The sequence below is a fragment of the Echinops telfairi genome, unplaced genomic scaffold (assembly GCF_000313985.2).
Source record: "Echinops telfairi isolate 266 unplaced genomic scaffold, ASM31398v2 ScPeMD7_7412;HRSCAF=8450, whole genome shotgun sequence".
Taxonomy (NCBI): domain Eukaryota; kingdom Metazoa; phylum Chordata; class Mammalia; order Afrosoricida; family Tenrecidae; genus Echinops; species Echinops telfairi.
Window position 1 is genome coordinate 10,125,392 of NW_022111312.1, and position 18,146 is coordinate 10,143,537.

The 18,146-nt window shown below is 48.5% G+C and overlaps 1 protein-coding gene across 1 annotated transcript in view; it reads left to right on the forward strand.

Annotated features, from left to right (window-relative positions):
- Window positions 1-18,141, forward strand: part of RNF10 (ring finger protein 10) — a 42,462-nt gene extending 24,321 nt beyond the window's left edge. The window contains exons 3-17 of the mRNA XM_045296742.1: window positions 1,670-1,869; window positions 2,628-2,718; window positions 4,061-4,245; window positions 4,330-4,466; window positions 5,007-5,167; window positions 6,958-7,059; window positions 7,339-7,597; window positions 7,759-7,892; window positions 10,083-10,200; window positions 10,374-10,475; window positions 11,318-11,473; window positions 13,452-13,552; window positions 16,818-16,875; window positions 16,955-17,113; window positions 17,628-18,141. Of these exons, the coding sequence (XP_045152677.1) occupies window positions 1,670-1,869; window positions 2,628-2,718; window positions 4,061-4,245; window positions 4,330-4,466; window positions 5,007-5,167; window positions 6,958-7,059; window positions 7,339-7,597; window positions 7,759-7,892; window positions 10,083-10,200; window positions 10,374-10,475; window positions 11,318-11,473; window positions 13,452-13,552; window positions 16,818-16,875; window positions 16,955-17,113; window positions 17,628-17,704 (2,040 nt within the window). The 3' untranslated portion in view covers window positions 17,705-18,141. The remainder of the gene's footprint in view (window positions 1-1,669; window positions 1,870-2,627; window positions 2,719-4,060; window positions 4,246-4,329; window positions 4,467-5,006; window positions 5,168-6,957; window positions 7,060-7,338; window positions 7,598-7,758; window positions 7,893-10,082; window positions 10,201-10,373; window positions 10,476-11,317; window positions 11,474-13,451; window positions 13,553-16,817; window positions 16,876-16,954; window positions 17,114-17,627) is intronic.
- Window positions 18,142-18,146: the final 5 nt, after the last annotated feature.

The following is an 18,146-nucleotide window of genomic DNA, read 5'->3' on the forward strand; positions in this document are numbered from 1 at the left end:
AAGTGAAGTTTGGGATCTTCATAAGTAAAAGCTTCAATCCTCTTCACTTAGCGAGCAGGTTGTGTCATGTCCATGTCACAGGTTAACGAGTCTCCCTCCAATTCCAGTGCCCTGTTCATCACGTAATCTAGTTTCTTGGACTATTTACACAACACACACAAATTGAATAAGGTTATAGCCCTGGTGCACAGCTTTCCTGATTTTAAATCATATACTTTTCCCTTGTTCTGTTCACACAACTGCCTCTTGATCTGAGTACAGGTTCCACATGAGCAAAATGAAGTGTTCTGGAATTCCCATTCTTCTGAAAGATTTCCATAGTTTGTTATGCTTTATGTAGTTAAATGCCTTTGCATAGTTGATAAAACACAGGTAAACATCTTGCTAGCATTCTTTGCTTTCAGCCAAATTCCATATGACATCAGCAGTGATAGCTCTCAGCTCTTGTTCCACCTCTTCTTGAATTCCTGCAAGCTTGAAGTCCTGTGGGTCACTGTTGATGTACTGGTGCAACAGTTTTTCAATGATCTTCAGTGAAGTTTTATTTGCATGTGATATTAATCATAGTCGATAATTTTCTTGCTCCCTTGGGTCATCTTTCTTTGAAATGGGCGCAGATAAGGATCGCTTCCACTTGGCATGGATGAATTGAGTGCTTTAGCTCTGTATTGTTGAAACATTTTGATTAGTATTTCATTCATTCCTGGAGCCGTGTTTCGGGCTAATGCCTTCAGTGCTGCTTGGTCGTCTTCCTTCGGTACTAAATGCTCTTGGCCATATTGAGCCTGCTAAGAGGACTGAAATACTTACGCCCTGGCATGATTTCTCTTCCATTGTTGTGGGCAGTGGTATTTCAAATATGAATATGTAATTTGTTGCTGTGGGTTTTTTTAAACTGCTTTTGACACTGCTGACGGGGTTTATTTCTGCCTGCCTACATGCTCTAGTTCTGTCGCTGCGAATTAGCAATGTGTGTCTTTGACAGGCTGTCGCTAGCAGGATCCTTAAACCTATGACAGTTAGGGGTGCTTGCAAGCTGCCTCCAGAGTGTGGCTCCACAGACTGCCAGACACACGCTCCCAAAAGTAACTAACCAGAGTGGAGACGGAGGGAGGCATCTTCTAGGACTGTTAAAAATTGTTTCTAGTCAGGGAAGCTTCACCACCACCTCCCTGTCAGTTGTACTGGGGCGATTTGCATGTTGCTATGGTGGTAGAAGCTGTGCGACCTGTATTGGAATTCACAGAGTCACTTACGGTGGACAGGTTTCAGTGGAACTTTAGATGGAGACTAGGAAGAAAGACCTGGCAGTCTACTTGTGAAGATGAGCCAGTGAGAGCCCTCTGGATCACAGCAGAATGTCAGCATACGTGGGGTCATTGACAAAACAACACGAGGTGTATTTTTTCACTTCTGGACAGCTAGAGGAATTCCTGCTGGGCTTTGTTATTTAGTGGCTAATTGCCACTTAGGGCCTACTGCACAGCTTCAGGGCTCTTTTCTTCCCCTCTGCTGCCGTCCTGCCTTGGGGAGGCTTAGGTTTGACCCCCTTCGAGAAAGATTGTGGTTTCATGTCAGCCTGTGTTTTCTGAGCGTGTGGAAGGGAGAGTTGCGCCCAAGCCGGCTCTAAATCAGAACTTGTTCTAATCTTCATTGTGCTTCTCTCTAGGTAGCAGAGGCTCAGCGGGCAGAGTTCAGCCCTGCCCAGTTCTCTGGTCCTAAGAAGATCAACCTCAACCACTTGCTGAATTTCACATTTGAACCTCGTGGCCAGGCAGGTCACTTTGAAAGCAGTGGACATGGCAGCTGGGGAAAAAGAAACAAGTGGGGGCATAAGCCTTTTAACAAGGAACTCTTTTTACAGGCCAAGTGAGTATGGCTGTTCTTAAGAGGAAAGTGACATGGAGGCTGTCTGGGCAGTTGACAGCCGTGGGAGGTTTTGTGTAAACAACTGGGCGTTTGAGATCAGGCTCTTCTGTATTTGGCTGGATGCTCATGGTGCTTAAAAGAATATGATGGGAAGTAAATGGGTAATTTCATGACAGGTTGAGGTAGAACATATTTCCTCTGGAGTTGAACCCAGACTGGATCTTGTTTTGGCTTTTGACCTTGGCTAATTTACCTAACCACTATCAAGCTGAAGAAATCATAATTGAAGTGCTGTGGCATGAGTTTGTTCAAATACCGGTTCCCTTTTGTACAGAATTGGTCCTTACGTAAAACTCGTCCTTGGAGCTAGACTGAAGTAACTATTCTACCTTACATAAACCGATCTGGAAGGGATTGCATGGGCACCATTCTGAAGACTAGCCAGCTTCCAAAGAGAATGGCGGTCTAGCTTCCTGCTGGCTAATGGGCTTAATCTTGGTTAATTATAGTTCTAGGGAGGCCTCCGGAGGACTTGGCTGGGCTTACAAGCAAAAGAAATCAAGCTCATGGATTTAGATTTCTACTGGCCGAGCCTTGGGATTTCATTCCGTGCCAGGAGCCTGCGCTGAGGCTGAAGTCTCTGAGCACAGTGCCCCAGGAACCAGGGCTGCTAAGGGCCTGTGTTCGACTCCGAGTGTCTGCTGAGGGTTTAGGGTGGCAGCTCGTAGCCTGCCTCTTCCCTGTTTTTCTATTTCTAGCTGCCAGTTTGTGGTGTCTGAAAACCAAGACTACACAGCGCATTTTGCTGATCCTGATACCTTAGTCAACTGGGACTTTGTGGAACAAGTGGTGAGTAGCTCAGCTTATAAGCATTGGTGGGAGAGAGAACCATGGGAAAGTGCTGGGGTGTACCCCAGCAGCTATGGGTTCTGTTTTTGGCTGCTGCCCTGTTTTGTGTGTTGAGTTCAATTCGTGGCTCTCACTGGCTTTGGCCTGCCGGATAGGGTGTCGGAAGGCTCTGAGCAGAGTTGTCCGCTACTCCTTTCTGCTGGGAAGTCAAGGACCAGGGGACTGGTTATCCTCCTGACCCAGAATGGACTGTGCATGGGCAGTGCTCCATTGTCGGCCATTTGAAGTAATGATAAGTTGGGCTATGCAGTAGGAAAGCAAGTAGGTCACAGAGCTGTGCTTTTGTCAGAGCTACGGTTTTCTGTTGACCGCATGGACTCCAGGTACCCCCTCTGCAGATCCTGACAGGATGTCTGCTGTAGATTACCTTTCATGAGAGCAAGCTCTGCTTTTCCTTTGACCTCAAAGCCTGGATTCCTGTTAATAGGAACATTCAGAACGTCATCTAGGAGTGCTCCTTAAGGACTCAAGTTTCTTTTGGTGGCTGTTAAACTTCAGGTCTACTAAAATCTTAGGTTTCATGTGCTTCGGTTGAGAAACAACAAAGCACAACACAGAATCAGATCCACCCACTTCTCACTCACTGATCAACGTGACTGATCCAAAGAATGAGTTGTTAGGCAGAAATGGAGGACGACTAAATCGGATCACAAACGGGAGCATTCTTATATCATTACACACTTGCTAAATTTCATCATAATGTAACTGTTAAAAGACTTGTCAAAAACACTGAGAACCATGACATACCTTTAACCATCAAAGCCAGCATCACTTTCAGCTTGTACCACGGCGTTCATTACTGCCAGATGTGTGTCATTAATGTGCCAAGCAGTCATGAGGTGGCTTTTATTTTCTGTTTGACTCTTTTGCACGTCAGTCAGAACAAGACCACATCTTTCTTCGTGGAGCAGCTGGTGGGTCCTAACCACCACCTTGTGGTTAGCTGCGAGATGCTTACCCACTGCTCCACCAGAGCTTCTCTCCTTGTCCATCTGTCTCAAACCAAACCAAAACCCACTGCCGTTGAGTTGATTCCAACTTAGAGCATCCTGGGGGGTGTTTGAGGCTGTACATTTCTCCAGGAGCAGACAGCCTCGCCATCGCTGTACTGCATTCAGCCATTGCGTTACCTTATCGACATCTATAAGGTACTGTTCTACATACACCTGCCCAGTGCTGAGTTGAGATGTTCAGGGATGGGGATGGGAGAAGACAGGCTGTAGCCTTGGCAATCCTTCGTCAATTCTACAAGCAGTAGAACTTTGGCGGTGTTCTCTTGTAGCGCATATGTAGCCATGAAGTGCCATCTTGCCCAATATGCCTGTATCCACCTACTGCGGCCAAGATAACTCGTTGTGGACACATATTCTGCTGGGCATGCATCTTGCACTACCTCTCCCTGAGTGAGAAGACCTGGAGTAAATGCCCCATCTGCTACAGTTCTGTGCATAAGAAGGATCTCAAGAGGTGAGCTGAAGGCCTGAACTGGCTGAGGGTAACCACCAGTCTGGTAGCGCTTGGTCTTGCTATGTCTAACTGTCCACGTTACAGTGTTGTTGCCACAGAGTCGCACCAGTATGTAGTTGGTGATACTATCACGATGCAGCTGATGAAGAGGGAGAAGGGCGTGTTGGTGGCCTTGCCCAAATCCAAATGGATGAATGTAGATCATCCCATTCATCTAGGAGGTAAGTGCTATTTTCCTTGGGGCAGGTCCAGAATTTAATCTTGGGGAAAGTCAGTGTCACCATTTCCCAATGGGCTTGTTGGGATGAAAGTTTGCAGCGGGTGGTTTGACTCTTGGTTTCAAGCATGATTCGGCTGTGTAGGCATCTTGAGCATTTATTCTGTAGGGCATTGTTGGACAATGGCAGTCATTGTGCCCAGTCTTGGAGAGTCTGCCTGCTAAATGTTCCCTTCTTTCAAAGCCATTTTTAGTGTCTGTAGAAGTTCTATTTAATGAGTGTACCATCACATAATTAGGCATTTGTTTGTTGGATTAACTGGCTAGTTTCACCTTTTCTGATATCACAGGCAATGATTTAATTGGTGGACATTATTTGGCTGCATGGCCGCCTCAGGCTAGATCCCTTGTGTCCCAGGGTCAGAGTTACACATTTTACTCCTAAGGTCACTGTTAGAGTGTGCTTTGGACAGTGGCTGGGTTGCTGTCTTTGTCACTCGTGTACTTGAAGGACCGCCCTTCTGAACTTGCTACTCTCATATAGATGACCAGCACAGTCAGTACTCCAAGCTGCTGCTGGCCTCCAAGAAGCAAGTGCTGCGCCGTGTTGTCCTGGAGGAGAAGGTGGCACTGGAGCGGCAGCTGGTGGAGGAGAAGCACACGCCAGAGTCCTGCTTCATCGAGGCCGCCATTCAGGAGCTCAAGGTGAGACCCACACAGAGGGGCAGACGGGATACCCATGGGTCAGAGAAGCAGTTTGAAGCTGGGAAAGGAAGAAGGGAGGCTTGCCTCTTGGTTTCTGGAGCTTTTGCTCTGAAAGCAACAAGTTGGAATGATTAATTTTGTAGCGATTTTTTACTATGGAATTACTAGTTAGCTCTAGCAAAGTGGGGTTTTTGCTTCCTGGGACGCCATTTAGACTTATTTTGTTGTTGTTTGAGAGAGAGTGTGGATAAAGGATTAGGGCCAGCCAGGCAGGTCTAGCAATGCCTGCTGAGACTGGTGGAGCAGTCAGAAGTGCCCACAGACAAGAAGGAGTCTGTAAAGCAGGAATTCCCTAGGTCCTGCAGCTTCAACAGAAGGAATTCTTGAATTGTGACCAAGAGCCAGCTGTGGATTGTTGCCCCCTAAAGTTGACTCAGTGTGTTGGGCTTAGGCTTAGTGTATTAGACAGGGTTCTCTAGAGAAACAAAATCAGGACACTTAATGAATATATATACATATTCATATATGGAGAGATTTATACAGTGAGAAGGAATGTAACAGCTAATTAGTGCACACATCAGTACAGAGGATTCAGTTCAACTCACTTTCATGGAACAGTTAACATGCTGGAAGTTCTTCAACTCACACGAGGGTTGCCAGGTCCAAAGTCAAGGAAGCAGACAATTTAGTCCTTCTCTGGCAAGGTAGGCAGAGTCTTCCTGCAGGCAGTAGGGTGAGTTAGCAACAGTCAGTAGCTCCGGAGCTCAGCAAAGTAGGCCCAGAAGGGATATCGATCAAAGCCAAACAATGCAAGGCGACTGGATCCACCAGCCTCAAGCTCAAACTATGTAAGCACCAGCAGCGTGGCAAAGCAGGTCTCAAGGGAGCCTCACGCTCTAACAACAGGATCAGTGGGTGGGTTGGTTGGGCCCACAGGTGGTGTCGCACACAGGTTGAGGCAGAGAACTAGCTAACGCAGGAACACGCTGGTCCAATCACCAGAGAGCAGGAGAGACGGGGTGGGCTTTGCAGAGAGCCATTTATGTCTTTGCTCTCCTATCAAACTGCAGCATGATTACTCCCACACATTCCTATTGGCACAATCAATCTATCATACTAGTAATTTCCTTTGACCAGTTCCTCCGAGGGTGCTGGGGTTGCTGCTCCTCTCCAGCCCACACGGATCTAGAGCAGAACAGGCAGAACCCTCATTGCCTGTGTGATTAGCAACACATGGCAGGGCCTGTCCTAAGCACTAGTTAGGGAGGCTCCAAAATGTTTGTAGAAAATGGAATTAAAAGCTACTAGAATGTTCCAACAAACTCTTTGAAAACCTCATGTACTTCAGTTTATCGTATTTAAGTTTCATATCTCAATGTGGTGTATATAGTTGTCCCTTTTGTGCTGAAATAATGGAGTCTGGTGAGCTCTAAGACTCCTACGAAGTGAGCTGGTGCCTAAGTTCCTACCGCTCTGACACCCAGAGAAATCATTGTTGGATAGGCTCCTGTGTGTACTTTCTACTTTTTACTCTACAACTGTTTCAGATACAAGAAAAGTTGCAAAGCCATAGGTCTGTTCAGGTTGGGGTGAGGGCTAAGCAGGGCCAGCCAGACCTCTTGCCTCCTATCCTATTCTGAGGCCCTCTCTGAGCATAGTGCGTCAGACCAATGGATCTGGTTAATTTAAAAATTGTGCGTCTGTTTAGAAAGGCCATTGTATGTCCTTGTCCTTCAAGCCCAAGTGTTTCTAGAAACTCGACTTACTGTTCCTCTCTCCGGTGACGTTAGGCTCGGGAGCAGGCTCTGTCAGGGTTGGCCGAAGGCAGCGGCGACGTCACTGGGGTGGTGGCTGCCCTGGAACAACTGGTGCTGGTGGCTCCACCCAGGAAGGTGAGTGCTTCTGTTGGAGCTTCAGTGGACGCCATTGCCCTCACTGCACGGTTGCTGACCCGGGAGGCTCTGTGGTGAGGCCCGAACTTCCTTGGGAGTTGAGGGGCCTTCCAGTATTTCCCATAGGCTTAATCGTCCCTTCCCCAGGCGCGCGAGGTCAGGATCGGGGACAGCCGAGGCAAACATCCTGAGAGCTTGGTTCCTGGGCCAGCCCTTGCCACGTTGCTTCCTGAGTCCAGGACGTGCACTTTCTGCTAACAGTAGAGTTTGTTCCAACAGGGTGTTCTGGGCTATTTGTCTGCTTTTGATGAAACCACAGCAGCTTGTTCTCTGCACTCGTCTCTCCCTCTGGTGGAGGAAGAGGAAGCTGCATCAGAACTGGAGCCTGAGGGCTTGCCCGAGGCCTGTGCTGACCCAGAGGTAGCAGATGACAGTCGTGGGGAAGGGACCAATTATACTGAGTCTGGCCAGCAGGAACCCATCACCAAGCCAGTCTCCGCACACCTGAGCAGTTCTCCCTGCTACTACTTTTACCAAGGTGAGAGGGCCCCAAGGAGGAGGAGGGCTGGGGTTTTGTGGCAAAGCTTCGGAGAGCAGACCTGGGTCTTAAGCAGGGGCAGAGGCAGGCCTTGCTTAATGGAGGGGTGCTGTCCTAAGTGCCAGCTGAGGCTGTTGTGTGACTGAACCGCTTGTCTCCAGCGGAGGATGGGCAGCACATGTTCCTGCACCCAGTGAACGTGCGCTGCCTGGTGCGGGAATACGGCAGTCTGGAGCAGAGCCCCGAGAAGATCTCGGCGACCGTGGTGGAGATCGACGGGCACTCCATGTCGGAGGTAGGCGCCTGCAGGGCCCAACCAGTGGTGGTGACTCCCACTTCCTACTCAAGCTGGTCAAAGGCCAGGCTTCGGTTTGTGTATTTTCTCATGCATCTTTAGCAGTGATGTCACCCGTGCCTTTTAACGAAGTGGATGGTGCACTGTTACGCCAGGGCAGAAAATTCTCCTGGGCAGTTCAGTCAGTCACCTCCGAGCTCTGCTTCTCAGCATCATTTCCTGTCTTTAGGGAGTTGCATTCAGGGTGGAATTTGCTTAGGAGAAACGTACCCATAGATGCTGTGTTCTTTGTTGTATCATTGTAAAACTTGAAGCCGGGCTATGCAGACTTGAATCAATAGTTTAGAAAATACCTGCAGATTATTGTCCAATGTGTGAAAGCTCCACTGCGGGGAGCTTTCAGTACACATTTTCCCGCTAGGCAAGTATCGAGCCACTCTGAATTAGTGGACCCAGTGGTGTCGCCTGGGAAGGGTCTCTCTGGTTACAGTGAATTTTCTCATGAAAGCAGTTTCTCTCGAACCTAATTTTTTAATGATGGCCAATTAAGACTTGAACAGTGTTTGGCTGTGAAATTTTGTTTCCTGGTGGAAAAATGCCACAGAAAGTGTTAGGATGTTGACCACAGCTTACAAAGCGCAATGGGAAAGCTCAAGTGTGCACTAGTGGCTTTCTCATTTCAAAAAAGGTGACATGTCAATTGATGACAAGCCTCTCTGGATATCTGTCAACTTCCTGAGAATATGTCGACAAAATGTATGCTCTTGTGCTCGAAGATGGACAGCGGACCACTGAAGAGATGGGGAAGTTATCTGGACTATCTTGGAGCTCAGTTCAGCAAACTCTAACGGGAGATTGAGGAATGAGAAAGGTCCCTGCGGAATGTGTGCCTTGGGTTCTGACTGACCAAGAAAAAGAGTCCTGTGGAAACATGCCGTGCTTTGAAAGAACAGCTCTGAAGCAACCCAGACTTGTTTTCCAAGGTCATTCATTACTGGAGACATGGTGCTGCCCTTCTTATCCAAAAGCCAACATCAATTAAGCTCATGGAAGACACCATCCTCACCTCGCCCCCAAAAAACGTCAAGTGAAATCAAAGATCAAGATGACGTTCATTTGTACTTTTTGATACCAGGTGGATAGTGCATTTGGAATCTGTTTTACCAGGTCAGACTGTTAATCAAGCTTTCTATTTAGAGCTTCTGAAAAGATTGTGTAACAGTGTGCGACAAAAGAGGCCTGCTTTATGGCAGACAGGGGACTCGGTTTGCCACCACGACAGTGCACCTGCTCACACAGCCATATCTGGGCCAGTTTTTGGCCCAAAACAGCATGCCTCTCTTGCCCTATGCACCTTACTCCCCTGACCTTGCTCTCTGCCACTTCTTTTTGTTTCCTCAAATGAAGAGGGACATGACAGGTGCTGTCAGCCATCCAAACAGATGACTTTGAAAATGGTTCCAAGAATGGGATCACAGATTATTAAGTGTCATGGAGAGTACTTTGAAGATGATAAAGTTGTTTTGTAAAAAAAATTTAAATGCATAACTTTGGGGGGGAAATTCCTTTTTTGTTTGTATTTGATACCCCTTAGTAGAGATGGGAGCTTCAAGTGACTGGCGGAGAGTTGTCCACACTTTGTGAAGATGCCGCGTGAATTTTAACTTGGGAGATTGTCCCAATATCGACCACCGACAGGTTGATAAGACTCAAAATTGTGAGATTCTCTCAGTGCTGTGACTTTTCAATCAAAGCATATTGTAAATTGATAGGTACTTCAACTTTCTGTTAACGCCCACGCTTTGTTCACTTGGGAGCTTGGTTTATATCTTTGCCAGTTAGCACAAGTCCTGTTCGTGAGCGCCATATATTCTGCCGACAAATACACGTTTATGTCCTGTTCTCCTCCCTCAGCTGTGGAGCCCAGAAAAGCAGAAGCACCTCGTTAATTAACTGGAGTCATTCTTTACCAGACTCAGTTCACTTGTTCGCCGATTTACAAACCAAAAATCTGGTTTGAGTTGCTAGTTCTGTCTTGTAAGCTATTCAACAATTGCTGTCTGTCTTTGCAAAATGATTGCTAACTTAAGCCCATTGAGTCCAGTGCTGGCTGTGGGTGATAATGGGGTTGGAAAGCTCTGCTCCCAATTTGGCCTGGTCTCAGTTTTGGGTGGTCCCCTTCCCACCTAGGATGTTCGCCAGCGTCACCGCTATCTCTCTCACTTGCCGCTCACCTGTGAGTTCAGCATCTGCGAACTGGCCTTGCAGCCTCCTGTCGTCTCAGAGGAGACCCTGGAGATGTTCTCAGGTGAGCCGAGGGTAACCCTGGCTTCAGAGATGCTTGCGGGCAGATACCTGCGGCGGGCGCTGTATTACCGGTCTCCCCTAACGTGCCGTCTAGTCTGCCTGGCCTGCCCACGTTCACGGGAAGAGCCCGTGTGCACGTTGTCTTGGGGCCCTCCTCACACTGACCTTCCACAGATGACATTGAGAAGAGGAAGCGCCAGCGCCAGAAGAAGGCTCGGGAGGAGCGCCGCCGGGAACGCAGGATCGAGATGGAGGAGAACAAGAGACAGGGCAAGTGTAAGTTCCGGAACTCCTCCCCCCACTAGGCTCTCAGCTCCACCGCTTGCTTTCTCTAGTCCCAGATGGGAGTCAGGAGAAGGCCTCCCTCAGAGACTTGGTGCCAAGGTTAAGTAAGTTAGTGCGGGTCCAGTGCATAGAACCAAGAGTTCATTTTAAATGTATCCTGCCCATGCTGGCGAACGAACCTGCTCTGAGGAAGGAAAGTGGAGATCAGTAGAGAACTCGGGGTGGGTTGGGCCGAGATTGTCCCAAGGTGTGCGATGGCGTGGAAGCGTTGTACTAGTGAGCCCTGACTCTCCTCAGCTGGTGTGCCACGTGAACATCAGTGAGCCCAGGAAAGAGGAGCAGCGTGGGAGGAGGTCTCCAGCACAGAACAAGCGCACTGCACACGGCGTGCTTGGAGTCGGCCCTGAACCGCTGGGGGAAGGCATTAGCGATTTTGGCTCTGCAGGATATAATGTGATGCTTTCTTCTAAACATTCCAGAATTATACTCAGGCTGGAGTCAGGACATTCCTTGGGGTCCAACACAGGGAGCCGTTGTGCACATTTAATGCACCTTGAGAGAATAATTTTCAGAATCAAGATTTTTGATGCTGTGGTTTTAACTGTATATAGCAGCAATGGGCAAACACAGGAGAACTGTAGGATTACTCCTCACACTTGCTCCGCACTTTCAGTTATGACACGTTAGAACACGGTTCTAACATGAACACCGACATCAGAGGGCTGCTGTTATGGGTTTGGGTTTTCAGATTGCACCCTACCTGGTCTAGCATACTTCCAAGGGTCCCAGAGAAACGCTGCCAATGGACCAACCTGATCTCGGCTTCCTTTCAGACCCAGAAGTCCACATTCCCCTAGAGAATCTACAGCAGTTTCCTGCCTTCAATTCCTACAGCAGCTCCTCCAGTTCAGCTTTGGGTCCCACCAGCACCGAGGACCCCGGGCCACTCTCCCTTTCTTCTCTTAGCAGAAGTCCCGGGCCCTGTGCAGGTGAGTAAATGGGAGAAGCCAAGCCAGCAGCCACAGATCCTAAGCAAAGCCTTCGTGTCTGAATCCACAACAATAGCCTGGTGTGGTCTTCGGGCGAATAACCTGAGAGTTATATTCTTGAGGGTAGATCACATCGGTAGCATTTGATTCACTTCTCTGATTGGCTGCTGTATGCCCTGCCAGCTTCCCCCAAACCTCCAGAAGGGTTCAGCCTAGCTCTAAGCTAGAAAATTCCAGTGACCCAAGTTGTTTTATTTCTAGTTGTTGCTTTTGAGATCTCTGTGTGTCTCCCAGCATCACAAACAACTTGAGGACAGCCTGCAAAACTGGCCATCAGGTTCATGGCTAAATTTGCGTTTTTGTGCCATGAAATATGTCACATCCATTGGAGGATAAAGTAACTACGGTACTTTTTGAACTAAGGGAAAGACTTCTAATGTAAAAGGCTTTTGATCAAGTCAAATCTGATACCCTTTATGGGTTAAGAAACAGCCTTCCAAAAACAAAGGATTACTGAATGGGCTGATGTGGGACTGGCATGGTAGAAATGTATCTTCTCCAGTGCTCAGAAGAGCAGGATCCAGACAGAGATGGCTCAAAGGAGCACGGAGCTTTCTGAATTGTTTCTGTAGGCCAGGAGTGTCAAACATGGCCCATGGGCTGCATGCAGACCCCGACGTAAATTTTTGTGTCCCGTGATATAAATAATTTTTGTGTCCCCCTCTGAAATAAAATGAAAATAGAAAAAATTGTTAGGAAGAAAATAGCGCTTAAGGGAAATCGAGGCAATACTGTACACACAATTCCCTCGTTACATTTTATTTCAGAGCATTGTGGGCCACAAAAAATTAACCTCGGGGGCTATATGTGGCCCTTGGGCAGCTAGTTTGACACCCCTGCTATAGAGAAAGGGTCAAATGAAACAGTTACTGGCTTTAATTTTGGTACTCTTGGTTTTGATCTTCTTCAGTCTGGGAGATACTTTTTGGTAGTCAGTTGAGGTTTCTTTCTCTGCCTGATATTTTTAGCCTGATGTCCAAGGCCAGAAGACCTTGGTCAGTCATGTGATCCTGTGCCTGTGCCTGTAGAATAAGACTTGAGGCAGAGGCAGGGTCAATGGTCAATGGTGGGGTGTGGAATGGAACTGAGCCTCAAAAGACTGTAGACCCTGGTGCTCTTCCATTTAACCCGGCAGGAATGAGGCAGATCATGATAGGTTCTCCAGGGGGTAGAGATCACTTCCTTGAATTAGCCTCTCTGAAATCTGAGGGGCGGACTTCCATGTGTAATTGGGTGATCCCATGAGCAAGTCTCAACCGCCCTGGCTGACTTCAGAAGGGCCAGCTGTTAGAGAGGGGCCAGGCCTCCTTCTCCTTGCAGTGAGCAGGGCAGTGAGTGGACCGATGAGGCTGGGGCTCCGCTGCTAGGTCAGGAGGCGTGGAGAGAGGTGGTACATACGGCTCCTGAGGAGCGTTGGGAGGAAGCTTGCATCTTCATGTTGGCGGTGATGGTTCAATTCTCACGGGATCCTCCCATGGTCAGAGAACTCTGCTGGCTGGAGTACAAAGGCTGACCTTTTCCTAGGGCTTGTCCATCCAGATACACCCAAGCTGTGACAAAATATTAGAGCCTGCGGAGCCAACCTATGTGGACAGTTCTTTTCCTACTGTAGAAAAGAGGTCCCACCATGACTTTGGGGTATGGGTGGAACTATAGCATTTGTCTCTCCTTAGACTGGAGGGGGAGGTCTGGATTCAGAGATTCAATGGACCTTTAGCCTTATTTATATGATCACTATAGCAGGCCACCTTCTTGGCTTTATAAGAAGATGGCAGAGTTGAAGATTGGATCAAGGTTGATTGGGGTGGGCTGGGGCAGGGAATTATCTAGGCCTGACCCCGAGTTCATAGCTAATGTGAAGAGGTTACTAGCTCTTTGGAACTTGACTCACGTAATTAGGTCTCTGGTTCCCTTTCAGACTTTCTGCTGGCCCCTCTGTCACCTACTGCCGGTCAGGGCAGTCCCTCCCTCTGCGTTGGGAGTCTGGAAGAAGACTCTCCCTCCCCTTCTTTTGCCCAGGTAAACCTTTTGCTTCTCAGCAGCCCCCGGCCAGTGAAGAGGCGCACGGTTGGGTTTTCTGGACCCCTCACCTAGAAGTGGTTCCCTGAGTTCCAATATAGGGGACGATCTGAGTCAGCTGGTGGGTGGGAGGGGATTCACTGAAGTTCAAGGCAGCAGAGCCAGCTGAGGGCCGATGGGGCTCCTGGGTGTTCTTGTGAGGAGAGACTTACAGGTCTCAGATACCCCCCTAGACTTAGCAGGGAAGAGACCAGGAGGAGCTGAGGAGGGAGTCAGGTGGCACTTGAATAAATCCTTGGCCGTGTGTGTCTCTCACTGTTTTCATCGGTGTACATCTCTGGCCTGTTACTACTAGTGAACCGCGGGGAAGGCAAGACTGCCTTCCTTCGCTTCCAACTATCTGCCAGTCTTGTGGAAGGTGGCTGAGAAAAATCGGAGGCATGCAGATAGCTGCAGAAGAGAGCAGCTTGCCAAGAGCCCAGCCGGAACACGAGCTTCAACAGTTCTGGAGAGCAGTTCATGTGGGGGGCTTCTCTCATATAAGTGGTAGTTCTTGTGGAAAATTGAACAGGAACTGGACCTTGGTAAAGAGGGTCCTAAAGTCGAGAATGAAGATACACAGTGAAATCTGTGATAGCCTGCACCTGTCAGAGACGGAAAACACAAATGTTATTTCCCCCTAAAATGAGCAGAAGACACGGAATCCAGGAACAGGAATGGGAGTAGTGATACCAGAAGGGTAGGGGGAAGGTGAGGAGAGACGGGAAGGAAGGGGGAACCGATAGAAACACATAACCACACACACCCCTTCCATGGGACAAACTGGGGAGGAAGACAGTGGCTGGTGTAAGATATGAAAATGATAATTTATAATTTATCAAAGGGTCAGGAGAGTGGGGGGGAGCCGATATCAAGGGCTCAATAGAAAGTAAATGTCTAGAAAATAATGATGGCAACATGTACAAATATGCTTGATACAATTGATGTATGCATTGTAAGCGCCCCCAATAAAATGATCTTTTAATTGAAACCAAAAAACGAGCAGTAGAAAAGTGGTCAGATTGCACGCCGTCAGAGGTGAGAAACTTGGAAAACCCAGAAAAAACGAAGGCAGAGGTATCAAGTGCCAGTTCTCAGATAGTGCTGTAGTCGTACTACAATCTTGGGGTAGTTAACGTGGGAACAAGGGGCTCCTAGGAGTTCAGCCAAGTGCCTGAGCTGGTTTTCCTGTGTTTTACACTATTATTTATGGATTTTTTTTTTATCTTAAAATGTTATTTAGCAAAACGTCAAACTCAAAGAGGTGAAACATTAGTATAAGGCACAATCAAGTCACCTAAATTCACCAATTTTTAACAGTTTGCTAATTTGTCCCTTAGCCCCTGTTGTGTTACTGCTAAGTTGGGGCCTTCACGATTGGCACTTCATCCCTAAATACATAAAAGAAATGGGCCGGAAGACATTCTCCCTCATGACCACAGTACATGACACACACAGGACCTCTATCTGCTCTCATTACTAATACGGTCCTCCCGCGCCACCCCCCCCATTGTCTGTGTCCTTTATTGGTTTTATCTGAAGGTCCAGCCTAATATCGAGTCACTGAGTTTAATTACCAGGACTACTAATATAACCGTTCATCTTACATCTCCCCACTTGGAGGGAGGGGCTGTCCTTTTATTTTTAGCATCTAGACCAGCTTTATAGGTTATTTTATCATTTGAATTTGTCTGATGTGGGGTACCAGACCCCACAATCAAATGGGTCCAAGGGGCAGTTGTGTAATTGAGGGGTAAAATTAAAGAGATATCAGACAGATAAAGCAAGCAAGTGCTTACACCTCCAGGACCAACATGACTTCATGAGCCAGGTCCAAACAGAGAGAGAATATATTGCCAAACAAGACTTATACCCTCGAGGGCATGCAAGCCCCCTTAGTTATAGGTAACCACATACGTAACAGGAAGGTGTTGTGCAACAGGCAGACACATTCAGAAGAGGGATGAGCTGGGGTGTAGATGCAATAGGAACGGGAGGTACTAGGTGTGTACATGTGTCGAGATGGGCAGACCCTAGATTCAAGGTGGCAACCTAACCTTGGTCCTCCTTAAGTTGGTTTGACCTTGTCTCTGGGCTCTCCTTCAGGGAATCAATTCACTATCCTTATCAGCAAGGAGTGGGCCCTACTTAAGGTGGGACAGACTATATAGAGTCTGATTGCTCTACTCAGCGGTTCACAACCTGGGGGTCGAATGACCCTTTCACAGAGGCTGTCCAGTTTATAGCAGTAGCAAAATGATAGTGATGAAGTAGCAACAGAAATGTTATGGTTGGGGGTCACCACCACATGAGGAACTGTATGATAGGGTCTCAGCATTAGGAAGGTTGAGAACCGCTGCTCTAGGTTGACTGATACCGTCAGGGAGATGGCCTTTAAGCAGCTGACCTCCAAGTGTACAGACATTGACCATGTGTTAGCAGGCAGCAGATAATACGGGGGAGACAAATGGGGGGCAAGACTCTATCCCACTGTCTGATTGTTGTCTCATGACTGGATTCTTCTTGGGAAGGAAACATTTTATTATTAATCTGCCTTTGGATTGATTTGGGGCAGATTGCTGGGACCCACACTCCAGGGTGCAGGGAGATCACAATGTACATAACAAATCACTGGAGGAAATCAGTGCTTGCCCAGCCAGACCTCCTTCAAAGTGTCTGGATTTGGTGGGGCTGGCTTCTGTGTATTTTCGGAGGTGAAGACCTCCCTGCTTCATGGTGTCGCTGGCCAGGCATGCTTGCAGAGGGGACTCGTCGTGGCCCTCAATTACCAAGCTGGCCTGGGCCACATGGCAGAGGGGGTGGCTCTGCTGTTGGCTGTTGCTGAACTTGCAGTGGGGTGGCGGGAACCTCCAAGGCTGACTTGGACTTTGTGGCTGTAATGATGCAAGTCCAGTGGTTTGTTCAAATTGAAAACACGAGTTTATTGCAATAGGTTGGTGTTTCTAGGGGTCCAGAAGAGGGTACAAGCAGAGTACAAGTCAAGCCGCCAGAGACGGACAGAAACGCCATGTTGCCCTGTCTTAAGTCCTAAGGAACCAAGGCAGCATTGGTTTTACCCTGTAGGTTTCTCTGCCCATCCCACTGGTCAGAGCAGTGTGTCTGCTGGTCTTCTCTCAGGTGGTAGGTAGTTGGTTCTGTCCAAGGCAGCAGTCTGGAAGAGCAGCGGAAACACTGACTTCCTTTGTCCCCTTTCCCACTTTGGTAGATGCTGCGAGTTGGAAAAGCAAAAGCAGACGTGTGGCCCAAGACCGCTCCAAAGAAAAGTGAGACAGCCCTCTGGTGCTGGGGTGGGAGGAGGTGTCTGCAGCGTGGTTCCTAGGATCTGACAACAGCATTTTTCAGATGAGAACAGCCTCGTGCCTCCTGCCCCTGGTGACAGTGATGGGGAGAGTGACAACTCGGACCGGGTCCCTGTGCCCAGTTTCCAGAACTCCTTTAGCCAGGCCATGGAAGCAGCCTTCTTGAAACTGGACACAGCAGCTACTGCCGACCCCCTCTCAGGTACGGCCCCCCCAGCCGCCCCATAGGTTCCCATCCATGCTGGGAACTCTAGTAGGCACCTTCCCCTTAGACTGGCATTTCGTTGGCTCATGAGAACAACAGCTAGCCATCGTGGCATGTGAGGCGTGGGTGACATTCCCAGAGCCAGTCCCTTCGTAGACAACAGAGGGGGTTGGTTAATGGACAGGAGTGTCTGGCTTAGAGCCTACCTCAGCCCAAAGCATCTGTAGGAAACAGGAAAACAGTCAATGTTCGAGTTGGGCTCGAGTTGTGCTCAGTATGTGCCAGTTTCACTGTCTCGGCCACCTTAGGGGCTGCCAAGGCTGCCCTTTCTAGGGAGTCAGCGTAGTGGGCTTGAACCACCGACCTTTAGGTTGCTGGCTGAGCCTAGCCCCATTGTACCTCCCGGGCTCACCGTAGGTGCTGGGTGTTTGAACCCAGGGATCCTGCCCTCTAGGCTGCCACCTGTGACGGGCTCCCAGTCTAAGCTAAAGACCTTTCTGTTCCCATGTAGAGGAGCGAGGAGGAAAGAAAAGGAAGAAGCAGAAACAGAAGCTCCTATTCAGCACCTCGGTCGTTCACACCAAGTGACACTACTGGCCCACTCCGCCTTCGCCATTGGGCTCTCACTTTTCCTTGCTTTGTTTTGCTGCTGTAATTTTTAAGTATTTGAATTTGAACAGATTAGCTCTAAGGGGTGGGTGGGGGGTTTCCACATGAGGGGCAACCAAGCAAATTTTAAATACAGTGTATTTTCCAGCTTTCCGTCTTTACACCAAAATAAAGTATTGACACGCACAAGAGATCTCTTCCTGCCAAGGTTTTTAGTTTGTTGCTAGGTTAGGCTTTTCTGACCTCACTCGGGATACAGCCAGGCCCCTGCGGCAGCCCAGAGGAGCACCCGTGAGGTGTCAGGGTGAGCACTGTGGTGTTACCACCATCCATTCATCCTTTAAAAAACGAGTGAAGTCTTTCCTACCTCTTCAGTTCTCTTTTGGGCTGGGAATAAAGTGGCTTTAGGACACCCATCTTG